Source organism: Mustela lutreola, chromosome 7 (genome assembly GCF_030435805.1).
Source record: "Mustela lutreola isolate mMusLut2 chromosome 7, mMusLut2.pri, whole genome shotgun sequence".
In the NCBI taxonomy this organism is placed as follows: Eukaryota; Metazoa; Chordata; class Mammalia; order Carnivora; family Mustelidae; genus Mustela; species Mustela lutreola.
Genome location: NC_081296.1, coordinates 142,791,173 through 142,809,140, shown reverse-complemented (window position 1 = coordinate 142,809,140; position 17,968 = coordinate 142,791,173). Strand labels below are relative to the sequence as shown.

General features: G+C 56.0%; 1 protein-coding gene across 8 annotated transcripts in view; it reads left to right on the top strand.

Annotated features, from left to right (window-relative positions):
* Nucleotides 1-17,968, top strand: part of PRIMA1 (proline rich membrane anchor 1) — a 60,803-nt gene that overhangs the window by 39,769 nt on the left and 3,066 nt on the right. For 2 of the 8 annotated variants that reach the window (XM_059182976.1, XM_059182971.1), the window contains exons 4-5: nucleotides 4,874-5,003; nucleotides 9,881-13,938. In XM_059182976.1, the coding sequence (XP_059038959.1) occupies nucleotides 4,874-5,003; nucleotides 9,881-10,037 (287 nt within the window). In that variant the 3' untranslated portion in view covers nucleotides 10,038-13,938. The other 6 variants (XR_009355853.1, XR_009355854.1, XM_059182975.1 and 3 more) reach the window with 6 other exon arrangements.

Here is a 17,968-nt window from a genome sequence, read left to right as displayed (position 1 = left end):
ACAAAAGAGGGTATTAGTGGGCTCTGTGCCACTGTGACTTAGTCATGTGCCTCGGAATCGGGGCTCAGCAGATGATGGTTGTTTGTCTCAGAGCCCTCGAGAACCTTGCCTCTGCTGTCCCATCTCATGGTCACAGAAACTCGAAGCAATGGGGGGAAGGCTGTGGTCACTGAGAGCACCTGGGGGGACCTGCCCGATGTCCACAGCTCCCCTGGGGCACTGGGCCACCAGCCCACAGGAACCTTGCTGGTCTGCTCAGGCTCCTTGATTCTGTTCACTTCTGTCCACAGCTGCTCCTTTTCCAGACACTTCCACAAGGTGTGGGGGCATCTTGACCTCTTTTTTAATCTCTCTTCTAGCACTTGCCACTCCTGGAATTATATAATCGTTGGTGGATTTCCTGATAGGCTCTTGATTTTCCCCCTTGGGAGGGACCTCACTCCTTGAACTTGCTCACTCCCTGGAATCTAGGCTCCACTTCCTGACTTCACCCAGTGGGCTGGGCCCTGCTGGCTTCTGCCTTCTGCTGTTGGCAAACTCCCGGGCAGTAAGCTGGGGCAGCCAGAATTCCACTCCTTCATTTCTTGTCCTTCGGAGATCTGCACGCTTTGTTGCCCTGAGGTCTGCTCTTTTGAAAACCATATTTTGTGGATGTTTCAGGCATGTGGAAGACAGCGAATCTGGCCTGGTTACTACATCTTAGCTGGAAGCAAAAGTCCCCAAACTAAGGGTTTTGTTTGTTTGTTTAAAGATTGATTTATTTTAAAGAAAGAGCATGAACGAGGTGGAGGGGGAGGGGCAGAGGAAGAGAGAGTCCCAAGCAGACTCTGTGCTGAATGAGGGGCCCGACTGGGGCCCTGATCTCACGACCCTGAGATCACGACCTGAGTCAAAACCAAGGGTTGGACGCCCCACCAACTGAGCCACCCCAAGCGTCCCCCAAATAGAAGTTTAAATGATGCATTTCTTGACTGGAAAGAAAGCAGCGCCTTTGATAAAGCAAAACTGAGCCCGGGTGGTTCTACGTCGCGCTCTCTGGTTGTCACTTTTATCATTTTTACGGATGTCAAGAGAGTTTAATGAATACAGCAGGCTGAGCCTTATTAAGTCCCAGGAGACAGGGTGTTAAGACCCCTGAGTCGTCAGGACTGAGGTCAGGACAGCTCCTGCCTTTCTGTCAGTGTCTGCAGAATCTTGGCACCCAAGGAAGGGGGGTGGGCAGAGGGGCAGGGGGTGCGCCAGCAGCCTCCAGTCGGGGACTTCCCACGCTGCTCGCCTCAACCTTCCCCCTGTGACCACCTGCCTCTCGCAGACATCGCCTTACCCCCTGATCCTTAGCACGAATGGCCTCCTCCCCTCAGCCGCAATGACTTTCACCTTGCACATTAGCAAATCCACACGTCTCGGCTGTTGGAGCCCGCTGGCTCCTTGAGCAAGTCAGCCAGGTTCTGGCCAGCCCCGCAATGATCCGTGGGCAGCTGGTTCCAGACCTGGTAAGGGCACAGTTTCTAGCGAATCCGTCTTTGCACTCCCAGATCCCGGCAATGTGCCAGGGATGCAGGTGCTCAGTAAACAGCTGGTGGCTGCAGGAATGAATGAATGAATGAATGAATGAGCACCTTGATGATGCTACCTTCTCAGATATGCACCATCGGTCTGCTCATGTGCTAAGCCTGTCACGTCTGCAAAGGAGTACTGACCACACCATAGGAAGGAAGTTCAGGAAGAGCTTAGTGTCCCAACCCTGGCCCTGCAAAAGATGTTTCTTGATCCCCAGTGTCCCTGCTTGTCCTTTTTCTGAAATGACACTTCTTAGCCTTCCTCCAGCTCCAACAGTCTCTGATCCTTCCTAATGCACAAAGAATGACCGGAGCTAGGATAAAGAAGGGTGCATTCTCTGAACACAAACAAGAGCTGTTTTCTTGGCGAAATCCAAGATTTATGCCCTGGACTAGATCCACAAAATTCCTCCCTCTTTTCATACGCATTAGCTTCCTGCCTTGAGTAGCTTCCCACAAGCATGTGCTGAGCAGTGCACTGCCGCATCATATCGGGGCCCCGAAGCAGAAGGACCCTCTCAAATCAGACTCCCCTCTTTCTGTGTCTATTGTGTCTGAACAAATGCAAGCAGGAAGGAAATCCGCCCTCGTTACCATTGGATGTAAAGACCATCACAAGGGGCGCTCGGAGATTGAGTGTCAAGTTCCAGACGAGGGTTAGAATCAACCCTTCTGTTTCCAGTTGATGGGATTTCTCAACAAAGGCCCTGGTGGCATTTTTGGAGAGATGATTCTACCTTGTAGGAATATCCCCATCACTGTTGTTTTCGGGAGCTCCTGGGCTTACTTACTGTGACAACAGATACAGCCCTTGACCCCGTATTTCCAAGTGCCCCCTTAAAGGGGGACTGCCCCCGGCTGAGGATACACACTGGCAATGTGAGCCCCAGCCACCTGTGGGCCATTGGTGGGCAGGTGTGAAGGTCCCCTTGAGACTTGGCCCAGAAGTGTTAGAGCCTAGGATAGAATCGACAGAAACCAAAATTACTTCCCTTTGCAATGAAAACAAGGAGGCAAGCTTTTTGGGTTTGGCGCCCCATGAATTCAACCCCTGTTGCATTTCAGACTGTCCTGCAGTGATCACTGTAGGGAAATGGGGCCTGGATTTACTCAGCTAAGCCAAGGACACCCCAAAACGAGTAACGAGGCGGGGAGGTGGGAGGGAACCAGGCTTCTCTTGGTGGGGAAAGAAAGGTTTGTATTTAACATTTCACAAAAAACAACAAAACAAAACAAAACCCTGAAGAAATTCATCACGACAAAAATGAGAATCCTCTTGAATCTCTTTTCCCTTGTTTTAGAGTTTGTTCCTATTTTGAATTTCCTATTCCGTATCTTCTCAAGTGTTGGGATTCCTAAAGGCCTGATCTTGCCCTGGTCGAGTGGCTGGTGACATCTCTGTCCTGGGCATCTCTCGGGAAGCGTTTCCAAATCTGCCTGGCTGTGCGCTGAGCTGAGCCCCACATCTGGGGACCTTGCCTTTGTTAATGGGGCTTTAGCACCTGTTCCTTGCAAAGCCCGCCATGGTTTTCTGCGTCTCCCTGCCCAGCTTGCACCAATGCCACAGTCTGGTAACAACTCCATAACCCATAACCACATGCCCTGCCAGTTCCTCTTTCCTCATTCCCGGCAGGCATGTGCAAGGGAAAAGGCACTTGGGAAAACAAGCATGGCAGCTCCTTATAAAGTTACCCACACACACACCCCCTAGGACCCAGCGGGCCCACTCCCAGATGTTTAGCCAAGAAAAACACGAAGACATGTCTATACCACGTATGCAATTGTTTCTAGCAGCTTGAGCCACAAAAGTCAAAACCTGAAAACAGCCTAGGAATCCACAACAAATTGTGGTTTATTCACAGATGGGAATACCACTCCGCAGCAGAAAGAAAGAAAGAAAGAAAGAAAGAAAGAAAGAAAGAAAGAAAGAAAGAAATTTCTTCCCGCAAAAGAAATTTGTGGATGAATCTCAAAAACATTTTGCTGAACAAAGGGAGCAAAAAAAATACACACTGCCTGGTTCCATTTTCTGACTTTCAAGAACACGCAAATCTAATCGATGATTTAAGAAAGCAGAGTAGTGGTGGCCTGTGGGCAGGGATTGACTAGAAGGAGGCCCGGGGGAAGTTTCTGGGCTGATGGAAATATTCTGTGCCATGACAGCGGTGTGGCTCAGGCCCGCGGACGTATTTGTCAAAGCTGATCTGACCACACACTTCCGATGGGTGAGAGTCCCCTGTGGGATTTACACCTCGATGATTACGGCAACAACAACATCCATGACAAAAATGACGATGGGGATGAAGCCATCCGTGGTATCCTTGGGAGATCATTCATTTATTCCCCATGTGTTGTGGCGCCCCTGGAGGTGTCTGTTATTCAGGGCACACAGAGTCTGGGGCATGGTTTGGATCCTTTACATACAATCACTGGTCTTGAAGACGTGTCCAGAGCTAGTAGGTGTCTATCTGTCCATCCATCTGTCCTCACTTGCTCACCAGCCCCTCTCCCTTTCCCTTTCTCCCGCTTCTCCCTTCTTCTTTTTCTCTTGCTTCTCCGCCCCCCCCCCCAAATTTCTTTTGCAATTTGTGGCACCTGTCTCCAGTTGTGTCCGGACCTTTCAGAGCCTCTGGGATGAGGCAGTGTGATGTCTCTGCTTTTCTCAGAAGAGTGAAGCAGGGGGAGGACAGGTTCATCTCCCAGAGACTCCATGGATTGAGTAATGACCAAAAGGCCCAGTGGCATCCAGGGTCAGATGCTTTGTCAGTGACAGACTTTTCCAGATTTTGGCCACCCGTCCACCTGCCTGAGCCAGCTGCGGAGGCAGCTGCGGGTCCTCACTGCATGGGCCACATCCAAGAAGGGACAGAGCCTGCCTCTTAGAAGGAATCGGCTTCCCACACTTTCTCTCCTTCCTCCTGCCCGGTGCGTCCTGGGAGCCCTGCTCCCCACCCCCACCCTGGGAGGAAGTGGATTTAATGCCTCAACTGAGAGAATGAGATGTTCTGTTATTTTTCATGGGAAATTAAACCTGACCCTGCTGTCAGTTAGCTCATGCCAAGGGAGGATGGATGGCCCGGGCCTCGGCGCTTCACCCCTGCTCGGAGCACGTGTCTGGCCGGGGGCCAGCCATGATGTCACCTGCCGGCGGGGTGGGGGTGGAGACGGCGGGACAGGTCCCAGAGCCTTCATCCTGGAAAGGAGGGATGAGGGGGAGGCCACACCCTTCGTGTCACCCACAACGGTCCCTCTCTGACACAGCCGCCACCTGCTCCTCCCACCCCAGGGAGATTCAGCATGTTACTGTCTTTCAGCCCCCAACTCTACCTCGTGCCCCGCGGAGGAAAGCTGGTGGTCGGGGCTGGCCATCGTCATCGCGGTATGTTGCGCTTCCCTGGTGTTTCTCACCGTGCTCGTCATCATTTGCTACAAAGCCATCAAAAGGTGAGTGCTCACAGGGCTCTGAGCCTGGAGGGGGCTCTGCCCGGGCCGGGGGCCACTCTGTCCACCCCTACATGTTTCTTCAAGCCCTGAACATTGTTAAGCATTTAATAAGCAGAAAAAATGTATAGTGAATGCCTGTCTATCTATCTATCTATCTATCTATCTATCTATAGTGACCCCACCTGGAAATAACAGGCCCTGCCTTGGGGACCTCACTCCAGGCGCCTAGGACCCGGGAGTCTGCATATCCTTGCAAGGTTGGGGATGGAGCCACCGGAGAGAGGCGCCATATTGGTTTGGCTTCTAAATGCAGACACCGGTTCAAAACAAAAAAGGACCAACTCACTCTGCCTTTCAAAAATGATCACCAGTCACTACCCGCCTTGTAGAGCTGGGGTCTGCAGCTGAGTGTGGCTGCCTTTGGGGTCTGAGGAGGTTTAAGCTGTATCTGGGGCCCCTAAGTCTGGTAGAATGGGCCGTGGGGTGAACGCCTCCTACCCCCACAGGAATGACGGCATAGCACCTCCCCCGTAGGTCCCCTGACCTCCAGGCTGCCCGGCCTCCAAAAAATGTCCCCTCACCCCAGCTTCCCCAGAACTCGGGGGAAGATAGTGTCAAAAGACAAACAAAAATGTTGCAAAACACCTAAAGGTCCTAGGCATTGTTCATTATATTTCTAATAAAGGTTTTGAAATTTCCCAGAGGCCCAAAGTTAGGGGGTCTCTATTAAGAACAATCCTAACATCTAAACTATTTCACTTTATCCTTTTGATTCATTGTTCTATGTGATTTCACTTGAATGATTCAAAAGCAGAAAGAGTAAAATATCAGGTTAAAAGTCTGACAACGAGGCGCGGAGGGGGACCGGCCAGATGGCAAGACACGAGGAGGACAGGGCCCAGGCACAGCAGCTCCAGGTAGACCGGCCAAGCCCTGGGGATCTCCGTCCTGGCCAAGAGCCCCTTCCACCCCCTACTCTCAAGCTGCCAGATAATGTCCAAAAACCATGACAAGCCACAAGGGAGTAGCTGTGGCCCAGCGTCTCCAGCAAGTGGGGGAGGGGCGGGGGGCTCCTGGGCCCCCTAACATTCCCTTCGTTCATCTTTGTCGCACCTTTTTCCAATCTGCTGCATTTTACAGACGAGGAACCACGTTCAAAGGGGGTGAAGGGAACTGCCCAGGATGGTACAACCAGGGAACAGTGGACTCCAGACTTGAACATGACTCCAAAGCCCAGCCCTGACCGTGCCTCTGTATCACTCGTACTGACCGAAGAATAGACCTCATTAGTCCGGGCTGCCCTTCCTCAAGGGCACCCGGGTACCTGGGGCATGGCTGTGCTCCTTAGAGGATAGGAGGATGCAGACAGAAAGGCCCGAGTCTTCCAGACCCTGCAGTTCAGGGGGAGGCCTGGCCTTGGAAACCAAAGTAGATGCATTGGAAGACTCCCCGGGGACACAGCCAGTCTGATTCCCAGGTGGCTCACGGGCACCTACTGTGTGTCGGGCTCTCTGAGGACAGAGACAGATAAGATTCAGACTGTGCCTGTGGCAGCTCACCTGACTGAAGGGCGGTGGGGGGTAGATACGCACATGACCATGACCGCAGTACAAGGCGGGTGGTGGAGGCTATGGGGGGCTTGCTGGCAGCCTGTGGCAGTGCCCAGAAGAGTCATGGCTAACTCGGATCCAGATGATAGAGCATTTGAGCTGAGAGCCTGCTGCTGTGGGAGGACACTTTTGAGAAGCAGAGCAGGGAGGCTTTCCAGACCAAGGCACCTGTGTGAGCCGAGGCGCCAGGACACCAGGAAGCTCTAGGGCTGTGGGAGATGAGGTTGGAGGGTGTGCCTGATGGGGGAGGGGCTTGGCCCGCCAAGGCGAGCAGCTTGCTGGGACTTGGAAGGCAAAGGGAGCTACTGGAGGTTTGCCAGGAAGGGCATCCAAGACTCACCAGTAGCCCTGCTAGGGAGGGGGCCACTGTCCCCCTCAAGGACGCCCCTCCCACTGGCCTTCCCCTCAGAGACAGGCAGCATTCTCAGGCCACTTCCCTGTCTGCCCCAAACTTCTGAAGAAACGTGCTGTCTGTTCCAACATCAGGAGGGCAAGAGGAGAGCTAACTCACATTACTAGCTGACTGTGGCTGTGGTGGGCTTGGTTTCAGCGGAGCTGGGGGTCTCCCAGGAGGGCGTGGGGGGTGCACCTTCACCTCCCCTCAGAGCAGCCTTAGGGGCCTCCTGTCTGCGCTCTGTCCCCTTGCACAGGCTCTGAGCTCTTGGTTCCGGGATCTGTCAATGGCCTGGAAAGACACAGAACTCAGGCCCCATGGTTCAGTGGATCCCTTCCAGGGATGTGGGCGAAGCTCATTTCCAGAGGTGTGGGCGGGGCTTCCTCCAGGAGTGTGGGCGGGGCTCCTTCGCTGGGTGTGGGCGTGGCTCCCATGGGGGGGTGTGGGTGGGGCTTCCTCCAGGAGTTCGGGCTGGTCCTGGGAATAAAGGGGGTGGGTGAAGCACTCCGGGACCAGTAGCAGTGGGGGCAATCAGCGCCCTGAGGACCAGGGCAAGGGGAGGAAATGGTGCCACAGGAACTAGAGAGCCTGGAGAGCCTGAGGAGACTCAAGAGGGGCCGCTTAGCAGGAGCTGTGGTTGGAACAGATGGAGATGGGCCCCCAAACAGGAAAGGTAGGGGAGACACAGCCCACCCTCTCCACCCTCCCTCGTCTCCTGAGGGTGCCTCTCACTGGCCAAACCTGAGGAACAGGGGCGCCCAGGACACGCAGTGGTAGGCGTCAGCCTCCCAGGGCACAGGGCAGGGGGAGGACGGAGTGGGTGCTGGGGGCAGATGTAGAGACGAGGACCCCGAGCACGGTGTCCGCTCCGCCACAGCCCCTCGCCGGCCCCGGCACAGGGGAAGAAGACCCAGCCCTCAGCATCCCAGCCCACGAGGACAGACTGTGACTGGAAGGGGCTCATTCAGGGTCAAGTGGAGGCAGAAACAGAGGTCAACACTCCCAGAACTGGCCTGAAAGGAGGCCTGTGTGGGAGAGGCTTAACCCCTCGGGGGAGGGAGAAGGGGGCAGCCCAAGTTAGAGCTGTGTCGGGGAGCAGATGGCCCCTGCCGCTGCCCAGGCTGACCTCTGCCGGGGGCGGTAAGAGATAGCATCTTGCCAGCCAGCTGTCTGTCTGCATTTGTCTCCAGAGTCAATGGAGGATTTCTTGCTCACGGCCAATTCTTTTTGGTTAATAATTCATTTGAAACATGCCTCTTCTCTCAGGAAACAAAAGCATTTCATGTCACTGTAAAACCATTAAAAGGAAAAGTCAGTGATAAACCTGGGTCTTTTTTTTAACTCTCACAGCCTGGAGTCCTAGGGGAGGATTTCCGAGAGATCCTTGTGAATGGCCCCAACACAGCCTTTGGGAGCCAGATTGCTGGGAGGATGGTTCTAGAACCAGTGGGGTAGCAAGGTGGCTCTGGAGACGCCAGCTTGGCTTGGCATCAGGGATGCAGGCTGCAGGGTCCACAGGCCTCCACAGGAAAGGGAGGAGGCAGGAGCAGGTGCAGAAGATGTACCCTGCGGTGCTCTCACTGGCCATGACCTTGGGAGATGGGGTCAAACCAGCACTTCCTCTTCACAGACTCAGTGAATCAAACTGCAGCCTGTGAGTCAGCAAATGCACCCAGAGTCCCAGCTCTGAACTGGGTGATTGTGGTGCCCTGGGGTTTGGGGGTGCTCTAAAGCGGGGAGCCCAAGAAGGGGCATCTCCCCCAGACCCAGGGCCCTGAGAGGTTTCTTGGAAGGGGAAGGGAGTTCATCAGACCAAGGGGCTCAGAAGGGAAGCTGCTCACCCTGGGACTAGCTCATGCAGTGGCTCCCAGGTCCCCTGCCAATGACCCCAAACTCTGCCGGGTACCCGGCCATGGGAACCCACACAGCTCACCCTTCAGTGGCGTCCTTGCCATAAGCATGCCATGAGCAGCTTCTTTTTTTCCTTTTAAGGTTTGTTTATTTGAGAGAGAGTCCCAAGCAGACTCCGAGCTGAGCATTGAGCCTGATGTGGGGTTAGATCCCAAGACCCCGAGATCATGACCTGAGCTGAAACCAAGGGTCAGCCTGAAGGGCATTGTGCCCTTCAGGCTCCTTTATTCCCAGCTGCAAGGGTGATGGAGCCCCAGAGCCTTTGGGTGCTCTGTACCCTCGTGCCTCCCCTCAGGCCTCCTCCCCGCCCCCAGGTCTGGCACGCACATGGCCTCAGACAGCCTGGAGTTGTTCCGAGAACCGGGACTGGGAGTCCAGACCTCCGAGCTCTGTCCTCAGCTGCCTCCCAGCTCAGTGAGGGACACTGCCTTCCCCTGTTTCCTTACCCGGAATACGAGGGTCCTCTTAGTCTCTGCCAGCTCCTGAGCCTCTGTTTCCATCCCTAGATGGCCAGGGGACAGCCAGTAGGACATTTCACTGCTCAGAGGTATAAATGCTGACGGAAATGCTTGCCAAGGTCTAGGTCAGGCAGTGGGGCTGTGCTTGGCATGGGGGATCCCGTCGTGGGTGCTTTGGGCACAGTCCCCGCCCTCGAGACGCACACCTCGTAGCGGGGAACAGTCGGTGTTGAACAGACCACCCTCGGGAGAAGAGTGTCCAGAGGGACAATCCAGGGGAAATAATGGAAAGCAGACACAAGGAAAGAAGATGTTGGTCCGGGACAGGGAGGAGACCTCCAACAAGCAGTGATTGGTGGGAGTCACCAAGACAAAAGGCCAGGACACAGGGAGGAGGCCCAAGCCTCAGAGCCCTGCCAGGTTGGCGGGAGGAAGATCACAGGCCCATGGACTCTGTCCTGGGGCACGTTTGCACCTTCTCTGACAGCCACCTCGTTCATGAAGAGAACACTTGTGCTGCAGAGAGATGACGCCCATCCCCACCAGGCCCCCTGCCGTGAGTCACCCCCGCACCCCAGGCGCACCAAGAGCACCTTTCCTCCTCCTCTGGCCATCTGTGCATGGCACGGACCTTCACCTTCTGCCATCGATTTGCCATTAAGCCTCTTGATGGCCGTCTCACTCTGATTTACAAGGTACTGGCAGACAGGAGATAAGAGGCTGCAAATGGGCTGTGGCCAGTCCCGCAAACTGTTGCTTGCAGGCGGGGGGCAAGCGTGCTGCTTGTGAGAATGAGCTCTGTTCCGAGCGTGCCCGGGCACACACACTGTCACCGGGCCTTGGTACTCCTCGGCTTGGACTTCAAACACGTATGGAGCGCCTACTGTATGCTGGGGACTAGACTAGGTGCGAGGGATAGAGACACACAGGAGAAGACCTCACCCCTTCCCTAGTGGGGTACGTGGATTATATAACACATACCCGTGCGCGCGCACGTACCTGGATGGCTCAGTCCGGTAGGCGTCTACCTTCAGGTCAGGTCCCCATTCCGGGGTCTTTGGATCAAGCCCTGCATCCCACTTCTGGCTGAGTGGGGAGTTCGCTTCTCTCCCTCCATCCACCCCCCACCCCACGCCCCGGCTCAGGCTCTCTCTCACTCTCTCTCTCAAAATAAGTAAAATCTTTTTTTAAAAATAGCTGCTACGCAAATAAATAAATAAGGTGCTTTTAAAACCTGAGTGCTACGAAGGAGGGTGGAAATCCGAGAGAACTGGGGAAAGAGAGGAGGTTGGGAGAGGGGGTGCTCCCGCACCCCAAGAGTCAGGAGTGCCGTGCCTGCCTCCTGACATGGCTTTATGTTTGGAAAGAAAGGTTAGGGCTTCCTACATCCACAACCACCTTTTAAAATTTTTATCGAGGTAATACACACACGTGGTTCAAAACATCAAACGTGCTACAAGCCTGTTAAGAAAGACAGTAGTCCCCCGGCTGTCCCCCTCTCTCCCTGCAGCCACATTCTTGGGAGACAGGGCTTCTGGGTGTCAGCGGTTCTGCTCTCTCTCTCCATGCTCTGAGCGATGTGTGTATGACTGAGGGTTTTCTTCCCATTTCGCACCTTATCTGTTGACTTTCCAAGAAGAGAGGCTCAGCAGCCTCCCACGGCCCACAGATGCATAGAACACCACCCCGTCCCTGTCCCCCTCCCCTGTGCACAGGGGCCTCCCCGGTGGGGGTCATGACGAGCGGCTGCCTTAGCACAACAGCGTACTGTCTGCAGCCCAGTCCCCTCATGTGCAGCCGGGTGCTTGCTGCCCTGGAGTCAGCGACACCTCCTCTCCCTGGGCGCTGCTACCTCAGGTGATCCATCCCGAGGTGCCGGGTCTGCCTGGAGGACCAAGGAGTGGGGGAAGTGACTTTCCTATGGGATCTGAGCCAGAAGGAGTCAGACCGTCTGTGTCACGGGAGCAAACTTGAGTCCCGGCCAGGGAAGAGAGTTGGCTGGGGTTCCAGCCCCCCTTGGTGTTCCTCGAGCTCGCAGGGAGCTCCCTCGAGCCACACGCTGCTGCTGTTCCTCTCCCAGCTCAGCCCTTCCTGCTCCTCACTCGGGCCCCAGTTCGAACGCCACCTCCCCTGACAGCATCGCAGGCCACCCTAGATCCTTCTTCCCTGCCCCCGCCCTGCAGCTGGACCTTTCCGATTTACGTTTCTGCTTTCTGCTCTAGACAGGTTAGTGTTGGTGTTTATGCGTGCATGTGCCCCCGCATGTGTGTGAGGACCTTGTGCACGAGCACGTGCACACTTGCACACACATCAGAGCAGGGAGCCGTCGTCTTGTCTCCCTCATCTCGCTCCCCTGTGGTGCGTAGTCACTCTTCCATGACCTTCTGTGGCTTGAATGGAGGCTTGTTGACACAGACTTGCCAGATTCTTACTTCTATCTATTTGTTTATTTATTTAAGAGAGCTTGAGCTGGGGCAGAGGGGCGGGGCAGAAGGAGAGAGAATCCTAAGCAGACTCCCCGCTGAGCACAGAGTTGGGGGGGGTTGATTTCCCAGCCCTGAGATCATGATCTGAGCTGAAATCGGGAGTTGGATGCTTAACTGACTGAGCCACCCTGGGGCCCCCAGATCCTACCTTTTAGATTAGCAAACACTATGGAGAATTTCAGTGGACTCCGTTTTTTTTTCTCTCCGCCTGGGTAAGGGAGGTAGAATCTGCTTTACCACGAGACAGCAGGGGTTTTAATTGCTTGGCCCCTCCCCTCTGCAGGGTTGGGCTTCCTCCCCCCTCTGCCAGCTCTGCTCCCCTCCCTCCAAGCCCCAGTAGTGCCTTTTGTCTTCTTGCTGTCCTCTGGCTGGGGGCTGGCGCACGTGCGCAGTGACTCAGCGCCCCCTCCCCATGCCCTGAGTGACCTGCCTCCCACCCGCTGGGCCTGACATACTCAGGCAGTTCTTCCCCCTACCCTGGCCATCTGCTGCCTCCCCTTCCTCCCCGGCCCGGTGCACACACCACCAGCCCGGCCCTCTCCCCCTGGCCCCTGCAGGCCTGCACAGTCAGCATCAGAGCAGGTAAGGAGGAAGACAAGACGAGGCAGGGCCCAGGGACTGGGGACAGGAGTGGAACATTCTCATCCAGCCGCATCTCGCATGAACTTCCGGAAGCGAGACATTCACCTTGAAGGCACCTCGGATCCCGGGGGTCTGGAGTCCGGAGCTCTGTCTGCCAAAATCTCTTGGGCCGGCGGGGCCCATTGCAGTGACTGGACACCGGGGACCCAGCCGTTCCCATCTGTCACTGCTCCCTGCTGCCCCTGTACATTCCTGTAACAACAGCACCCCCAGGCGCCAAATCCAGCCTCTCTGGCTGGCCATCAAGAACACCACGTCTGACTGTACTGTGAGTTGAGTCAAAGCTCGTGTGCTTCGAGGAGGGACCACCTCCGCCGAGTGCTGCGCACAGATACGTGACCGTGACCGCTCGGAGACCCTCTTACCTCCTTCGGGACCTCGGCTGGATTCGGGCAGTGGAGTTTTGGGCTTTGTTGCAGGACCAAGACTCAGTCTTCCAACTCCGGAGCTGGTGGTCTTTCCTCTGGGGCCCACCGTCACCCTCCAGGTGGCCCAGGGCTTGCTTTTCCCCAGTGGTGGGGTCAATACCCAGGCTTCTCTGGAGTCCCCCAGGCAACGGTATCTCTCGTCCTTATCACTTGCACAGTCCGCCCTCCGAGGAGAGGAGATGGGGCCCGGAAGGGGCAAGGACCCTGTGTGTCCCCATCTGCCTGGGGCCGAGATGCTCATTTGGGCTCATTTATGCCCCTTCGCCCTGCCACCAACAGGAGACCCACCTGCTGTTATGGGAGATCGAGGTCCTAATGGTGGGAAGCAGGCAGCAGCGGTTAGCAGCTTTGTACGGTGGGGGTGGGTGGGCAGGAGGGGGCCATGTGGCGCTGAAGCCAGTCATGGCCAGAAAGGCAGGCAGACAGGGCACGCTCGGCACTCATGGATGGGAGAGCCAGAGGGGTCCATGCTTCTCGGGACCCTTTTGACTCCAGGAAGCTCCATCCCTCCCTGAATTCCTCTCTGTAGACTTGCTGGCTGGAGCTTGTGGGACCGGACGAGGGGTAAGGCAGGAGTTCTCGATTTAAGGAGTCCTCGGATGGCTCCGCACCACCCTTGGAGTGAGAACCAAATGCCCAGCCCTCCTGGCTGGGTCGCAGGGGTGAGCACCAGCCTGTGGGCCTCATCGTCACTTGCCTTCGGCTCGCTCAGCCAGACATGGTTAATCAAGAAAGCCCCGGGGAGGTGGTCCAACCCGGGGCTCGGTCGGAGGGTGAGAACACCCGCCAGCTGCACGCTGGACTCACCTTCACACAGGGGAGGAGGGGAGGAGACGTGCTGGGTTAGAAGTGAGGCCGCTGCTTCTTAGGGTCAGCAGCTACCCTGGGTGGCTCGTGAAGGCTTTCTCTGGCTTCTTGACCCAGGTTTGGAGAAGCCTGCGGGCGACAAGGCATCTCATCGTGGAAGGGGGTGTGTGTGTGTGAAGGGTGTGAGTGGGTATGAGTGTATGGGCACTCTCGTATGTGTACGTATGTGTGTAGGGGTTGGGGGTGTGTATGCAGGTGGGGTGGGTTTGTCTGAGCGTGCGCTTCGGGGATCCGTGCAGGGGAGGATGGATGCTTTCAGAAGAAGGAGTCAGAACCTCTAAACCTCATGGGAAACAGACTCTCCCTTGGGGTGCGTGAGACAAGGAGCGAGCTGGCAGCCCTCCGTTGTTGGGCTCCTCCAAGCTGTCTTTGTCCCCAGCTCCTCCAGCAGAGCAACTGGCTGGTGGTGGGACGTGTCATATCACTGTCAGCAGGACCCTGGAGGGGCACCTGGGTCCCGGGCCTCCCTGCCCAGGCCGGCCGTGCTGGCGGTCGCGTCTTCTGCAGAGGCCATGGCTCATGGCGGTGCCCAGGGGCTGCTGCTGCCCGGCCCAGGGCAAGGGGACGAAGGGGGTCTCAGAGTGGAGGACCCTCCCTCTGCCAGGCAGGAATCCTGGGCATGGCCAAGGAAAAGCTCACTCCCCTTTTTCTTGGTTTTAGGAACCAGGCCTTGTAGGGCATCATCTGTGGCCATGCCTTCCTGCACCAGGGTGCAGATGGCCTTCTTTGGCTTAGCGGGACCAGCCCTGGCTGGCTCACGGCACTGCAGACCCAGGCTGGGTTGTAGTGAGCCTCTCTGGCATTTCCGGAGCCCCACGGGGCACCCATTAGGTAGGAGGTCTATGCCGATGGGAGAGCGCTGGCTGCTGCTAATCCCCTCCCCCTACCTGGGACAGTTCCCCGCTGCCAGCTTTCCAACCGACCGCAGTACTGAGAGCTAACAAACACTTATGGAGCCCTTACTGTATGCCAGGTGCCCATCTAAGTGCTTAACCACATTAACGTATTTCATCCTCCTCACAAGCCTATAAAATGGGCACCATTCTTGTGCCCATTTTGTAGACCAGGAAACTGAGGCAGGGAAGGGTTAAGTGGCTTGCCCAAGATCACACAGCTGGAAGTGGTGGGCCTGGGTTTACTGAGCTAGGATATCCCAGTGCTGGGGCAGCGTCACCCTGAAGTCCCCTGCTAGAGGAAGGACAGTGCGAGAAGGCAAGGCAGAGCCATCTCCCGCTGTAGCTAAAACCCCAGAGTCCACTGGGCTTCTGTGCATCCCAGAAGGGCTTTGGGAGTGGGCTGGGGCAGCAGCCCAGAGGGTACAGTGGTTGAGGGCTCTGCGCTGGTGGAGGAGGGGAACAGACCAGGTCCACTTCTCAGGAGACTCCTTGGAACAGTGACTCCCCCACCCCGACCCGCCCCCCTTGCAGTGCCCAGACTCTTGGAATGCTCCTGGGGTGGGGGAGGGAGGCTGCGGCAGTCACAGGTGCCACTTCACTGGCTGAAGCCCGTGCCCCGACCCACTTTGTCCTTTCCTGCCTGGGAAGTGGCTGGGGCCATTGAGAAGGCTGTGGGGCTGTCGCCTTGCCTTGTCCTCAGTGTCCCTCCAGCCAGGCTTGCTTCCTGCCAGGCCCTCTCTGCCAACCTTTTCCTCCAAGGCTCTGGGGAACACAAAGAGGTCTCCTAGCCAGCAGCCTGGCTTTAGAAATTCCACCTTTTCTCTTGGCGGAAGAAATGATGCTGATTTCCTACCCTCATCCGAAACAGGCAGAAACTCTGTACCCTCCATGCCTTGCCCATTTCCGTGGGAGAGCCAGACCCTTTTCTTCATCTCTCCATGATCCACTCTGGAAAACCCTTCAGCCTCATCGCCCCTGAGCCGGACCTGCTCTGGTTGACTTTTTAGACCAAGCCCCAGATTGATCATTTATTGGGGAGAAAAGCAGTGTGGGGTGTGGGTTTGGGCTCCGAGATTTTTGTCTGTCCCTATTTCCTGGAACCCCGATTCCGATGTCCATCCTCCCCTTTGTAGATGGATGACAAAGGGAAGTGCACACCCAGCCCAATCCCCCAGGCCGTGCAAACTCAGAGTCGGGAACGAAGTCCACCCCTCGAAGTCAGAGCGGCTCGAAGCCCCTGGAAAGGGGTGGGTGGCGGCCCAGGGGAGAGAGGAAGGAGACCGAGGAGAAACAGGCCCAGGGACAGAGGCTGTTATTTCCACAAACCCATTACAAGCAAGGCAACTGTCTGACCCCTACAAACCTGGGGGTTCTGGAAAGTGTCCCTGAGCGCCTCCATTAATGGGGTTCTCGGGATGTGCTGAGTTCAAGCAAAATGAGAACTCTTGGAGGGCTCTTGAGAATTTTTGAAGTTCTCCAGGAGGAAGGTGGAGGATGGCCTTCCCGAGCTGACGGGAGCCCCCCATGTTGGGGGACAATGGCTGCTGGGAATGCTGACTTAATGGGAAGATGTCTGGACCAGGATATGGTAGGAGCAGGTGGTGGTCCAGGCCCTGACACCTGCCAGCTGGGGGGTCCTTGGGCAAGTCACAGCTCTCCTTAAGCATCAGTGTCCCCATGAAATGAATCCCTTAACCCCAGGCCTAGCTCCTTCTGGGGACCACTGTGAGAAGGGACAAGAAAGTCTGTAACCGAGAGTGCTTTGCACAAAGGGCGATGGGGCCCCAAGAAGAAGTGCTGGTTTGTAGCTCACATTTCTAGAAGCCACTGTGACTAAGCCTGACACCCAGAGGGAGTGCACTTTGGGTTTCTCTCTGGGTTTTGTGAGCTAACTCTCCTGCAAGACAATAGGGAACAGGTCATAGATGTGGTCTCAGGGTGTTGCCTCTGAGCAGGCCTGATAATCCCATCCATGGCACTACTGGTAACCTCCCTTCACCCTGCCTCCCCTCAACTAATTCACCCAAGACTTTATCCCACAGGCACCCAGCTGGTCACCGAGTACCCGTCCTCTGCAGCCTGGGTTTGGGGAGGCTCTAGAGACGTTTGAGAAGGCCGAAGCAACCAATCGCCAGGCTTTCAAAGATGGCCAGGGACGTTCAATTTAGACAACACACAACAAAGGCCAGGTCAGGCTCAGCCCCAGACGTCGTGGGGACACAGGAGATGACTGAGCTTACGACCCCGTGGGCCTCAGAGTCCCCCAGGAGACAGCAGTATTGCAACATGGGATTGGGCTCCATGGCCTGCGTGGCCGAGAGAGGCTGAAGCCAGCAGGCCTAGCGCCGGGGGCTGTGCCCTCCTGAACCAGGCCGGAGAGCAGGTGGGCTTGGAGCCAGGCCAGAGAGTCGGACCGCCACTGCGGAACCCCGCGTGCGAGCAAGAGCCTTCTCAAAGCCTCCCTCCCAGCCTTCCTGAGCTGCGCACAGTTAAGAGAATAGGCTCTCGGGGTTAGACAGCTCTGGAATGAGCTTCAAGGGGCCCAACGTGAAGTGTTTGAGAAGCACTAGCGTGTGCTCAGCAACTTTGGCCATTCACCGCCACCACCTCTGCCACCATCAACACAACCACCATCACCGCCACTGCCATCACCAGGACTCCTGACAGCAGCAGCATCGCCATCGCCATTCCCATCACCACCACCAACACAACCGTAACCACCACCATCGTCACCACCATTATTACCACAACCACCAACCAACACGACCACCATTTCACCACCTTCTTTACCATCACCACCACCACCAACACAACCGTAACCACCACCATTGTCACCACCTTCATTACCAAAAACACCACCAACACAACCACCGTCACCTCCACCACCCACTCCACCATAACCACCACCTTCACCACCATCAGCACTTCGACCACCAACTCCACTCACGTTACTGTTCCCGCCACCTCAACCCCCCATCACTAGCACCAGGCTCACCTTCACCACCATTGTCTTCATCACGTTTTCCCCGCTCCTCTGACCACATAGAGACCAGGCTGCAAAATCCAACCTCTGGCCCCTCTCCTCTTTTTACTCTGCACCCCCAAATATTCATCTTCACATCTGCTTGCTCATAATCAAAGAGCTCGATCAAAGCCTGACAATGTCCTACTAGGCTGACTGTACATTCTCCATTCTCATTTGTCCGGAACAGTCCCAATTCACACCCGTTGTTCCTGCTTCCTTATTAAAAGTGCCCGTTTCCCTCTCTACCG